General features: G+C 43.1%; 1 protein-coding gene across 1 annotated transcript; it reads left to right on the top strand.

Annotated features, from left to right (window-relative positions):
* The first annotated feature begins 712 nt into the window (after positions 1 to 712).
* Positions 713 to 2,547, top strand: LOC140321319 (coatomer subunit beta-like). The gene is made up of 3 exons (XM_072398121.1): positions 713 to 861; positions 1,450 to 1,542; positions 2,260 to 2,547. Exons 1-3 carry the CDS (start codon positions 838 to 840, stop codon positions 2,530 to 2,532), a joined length of 390 nt encoding a protein of 129 aa, XP_072254222.1. The 5' UTR covers positions 713 to 837; the 3' UTR covers positions 2,533 to 2,547.
* The last annotated feature ends 70 nt before the right edge of the window (positions 2,548 to 2,617 follow it).

Consider the following 2,617-nt stretch of genomic DNA (forward strand, 5'->3'; position numbering starts at 1 on the left):
CCTATGGACTCAGAGCCTCCATCGGAGATCAGCCTGAAGACTGACCTGGGTAAGGTTCACCCTATGCGGGATGGGTGGGGGGCTGCACAGATCCGTACACACAAATGTGGCATCTATAAAATTAATATATCTCACATGGTGTCAGTAAGCTGCCAGCAAGCAGCTAGCTCTTATTTCATTGGCTCTGTGAAGTCACATGATGTCAAAAAGCTGCCAGCTCCTACCTCATTGGCTTCTATGGGTGATATGGTGTGAGAAGGCTGCAGGATAACATTTATTCCATTCTTTGGCTGTCCCCAGCGCTGTACATTGAATAGGGGTTACAAATGACAGATACGGACAGTGACACAGGAAGAACAGAGCTTACAATCTAGGAGGAGGGGAAGTTTCACACAATAGGAGGGGGATATGGAATGGTGGGTGAGTAGTGAGGGTTTAGGAGACAGAAAAAGACGGGTAGGTGAGGTTGAAGCGTTGGGTTTTGAGTGCTCTTTTAAATGCCACTGTGATGAGGTTATGAGTGAGGAAGTCATTAGTAGGTCATTGGAGGAGCGAAGAGAGGGCTGGGGGGGGGGGTTTCATGTCAGAAAGGTAAGTGGGAGAAGCGCTGTGGAGGTATTTGTGTATCAGGTAGGTAAGTGATAAGTAAGTCTGTCTCTCTCTGTATGTTCCTGAAGGTGTGTTGTCCTGTACAGTGTGATGTATGAATAGATATTAATCTTCATTTTTTTTAAATGATTTTGCAGAAACTTTGAGCACCTCATCCCAGATGCCCCGGAGCTCATCCATGATTTCCTGGTGAATGAGAAGGATGCCAGCTGCAAGAGAAACGCTTTCATGATGCTGATTCACGCTGATCAGGTAAGGCACTGCTGTATTTTGAGGCTAGCATGCAGCAGGTTTTGGTCAAAGATTACAGACCTGTTACAAGACAGAGGCTGCAGGTAGTCTGTATGAGTTGTAGGAGTCTGGGGGTAGTTATAAGGAGAATTAGGCAGAATGCAGACCAATTATATGGAACTGTTAGAGATCACTTTTGTTATAACCCCCATACAACCCAATGCTTCCACGTTTGTTACTTACAGCCCTTACTTCCTACTTGTCAGCAGGGCCACATGTGTCTACAAGGTTGCATGTTGAGCATTGGGGTTCTGTGGAATTTTTCCTTTTCTCCTGTCCTGACAAATACCTAAAAGGTTATGTGGAGAGCTGAAAGGAGGGGAGACCTAAGAGCGTAAAAGTACGCTCCAAGAAGAGAGGATAGCTAAGTTTTTGAAAATAGAGTAAGCTAATATAATACAATGCAATTTTTTGAGCTCTGTCAGAGGCTCTTTATGTATGACAGCACCTTCTGTTCATTGCATGGCAGTGATGACAGGTGGTGGTCTTAGACTCGATTGTCTAGTTGTGTATGTGTTGTGGCTATAAATTTAAATCTTCTCCCCGCAGGACCGTGCTTTGGATTATCTGAGTACTTGCATCGACCAGGTCCACACCTTTGGGGATATCTTACAGCTGGTCATTGTGGAGCTTATCTACAAGGTTGGTGTGAGAAGGAAATCTTTTGCATTCTAATATTTAACATGAATGAGATGTTCTGAGTGAGGAGGCACCTTGGGATCCCTTTATGTAAAGCCTGACAGTCAGCATTGTGACCACTGCTTATTGCACTGACATAAGAACAATAGAATGGAGCCTGGTAATTAAAATGTGGATCTTCCTGTTCCTTGTCTTACTGCTTTGCCCAATGGATCCTAAGTTCTTCCAGTTCAAAGCTCCCTTTTGTAAAAATGTTTTCTAAGCAAAACAAATACCTATTACCTTAGTTCCACCTATTTATGTCTTAGGGTTTTATGCTCCGTTCCTGATGCTGAGAACTCCATATAATCCTGACTACAGCAGATATTTTAATGTTTGTTTAAAGATATCTGTTGCAGTGTAATTGGTGAGGACAATGCACTCCTGCATTCTTCCCTAATACATTAGAGCACTGTGTCCTGGCTATTCATTGCAATTCTGTTTTGCTTTTCTTTTCTTTGTATTTATTAATTTCCAGGAAATACCATAACTGGGTGTGCTGGCAGCCAAATCTTCAGTGAACGCTTACTGTTGGTGCTGCTCAGTCTATAGTGATCATTGTCATTATCAATAGTTATTTGTGATGCAAAAATAAAAATAGTGTGGATCAAAATGCCTTGTGTGTTTGTGGACTTCATCTGTTTTGTTTTATGGCAGAACTGACTCTCTGTCTTTGATTAGGTGTGCCATGCCAATCCCTCGGAGCGTGCCCGCTTTATTCGCTGTATCTACAACCTCCTCCAGTCGTCCAGTCCAGCTGTGAAATATGAAGCAGCCGGGACTTTGGTAACCCTGTCTAGCGCTCCCACTGCTATTAAGGTAAACCCCCAATCAATGAACTTGCGGGGGTATATTTGGGCATTTGCTCTCCTCAGTTGTCTTTTATTTCAAGTCAATGATGATGTAAATGGTGCTAGGACGTTACCCCAAATGCAACTGTCAAAAGCACATTGAGTTGATAACATAGACCGGAAGCCTATTGACACAGAACGTTACTCCGCTTTAATCCGAGCTTTTTGTGACATCTTAAGCTAAGATT

This window comes from Pyxicephalus adspersus, unplaced genomic scaffold (genome assembly GCF_032062135.1).
Source record: "Pyxicephalus adspersus unplaced genomic scaffold, UCB_Pads_2.0 Sca2259, whole genome shotgun sequence".
Lineage (NCBI taxonomy): Eukaryota > Metazoa > Chordata > Amphibia > Anura > Pyxicephalidae > Pyxicephalus > Pyxicephalus adspersus.

Excerpts from the sequence above, each read along its gene's own strand:
- LOC140321319 (XM_072398121.1), top strand. The coding sequence starts at position 838 with ATGATGCTGATTCACGCTGATCAG. Across the intron at positions 862-1,449 it reads TGCTGATTCACGCTGATCAG|GACCGTGCTTTGGATTATCT; the intron begins GTAAGGCACTGC and ends TTCTCCCCGCAG. Across the intron at positions 1,543-2,259 it reads TTGTGGAGCTTATCTACAAG|GTGTGCCATGCCAATCCCTC; the intron begins GTTGGTGTGAGA and ends GTCTTTGATTAG.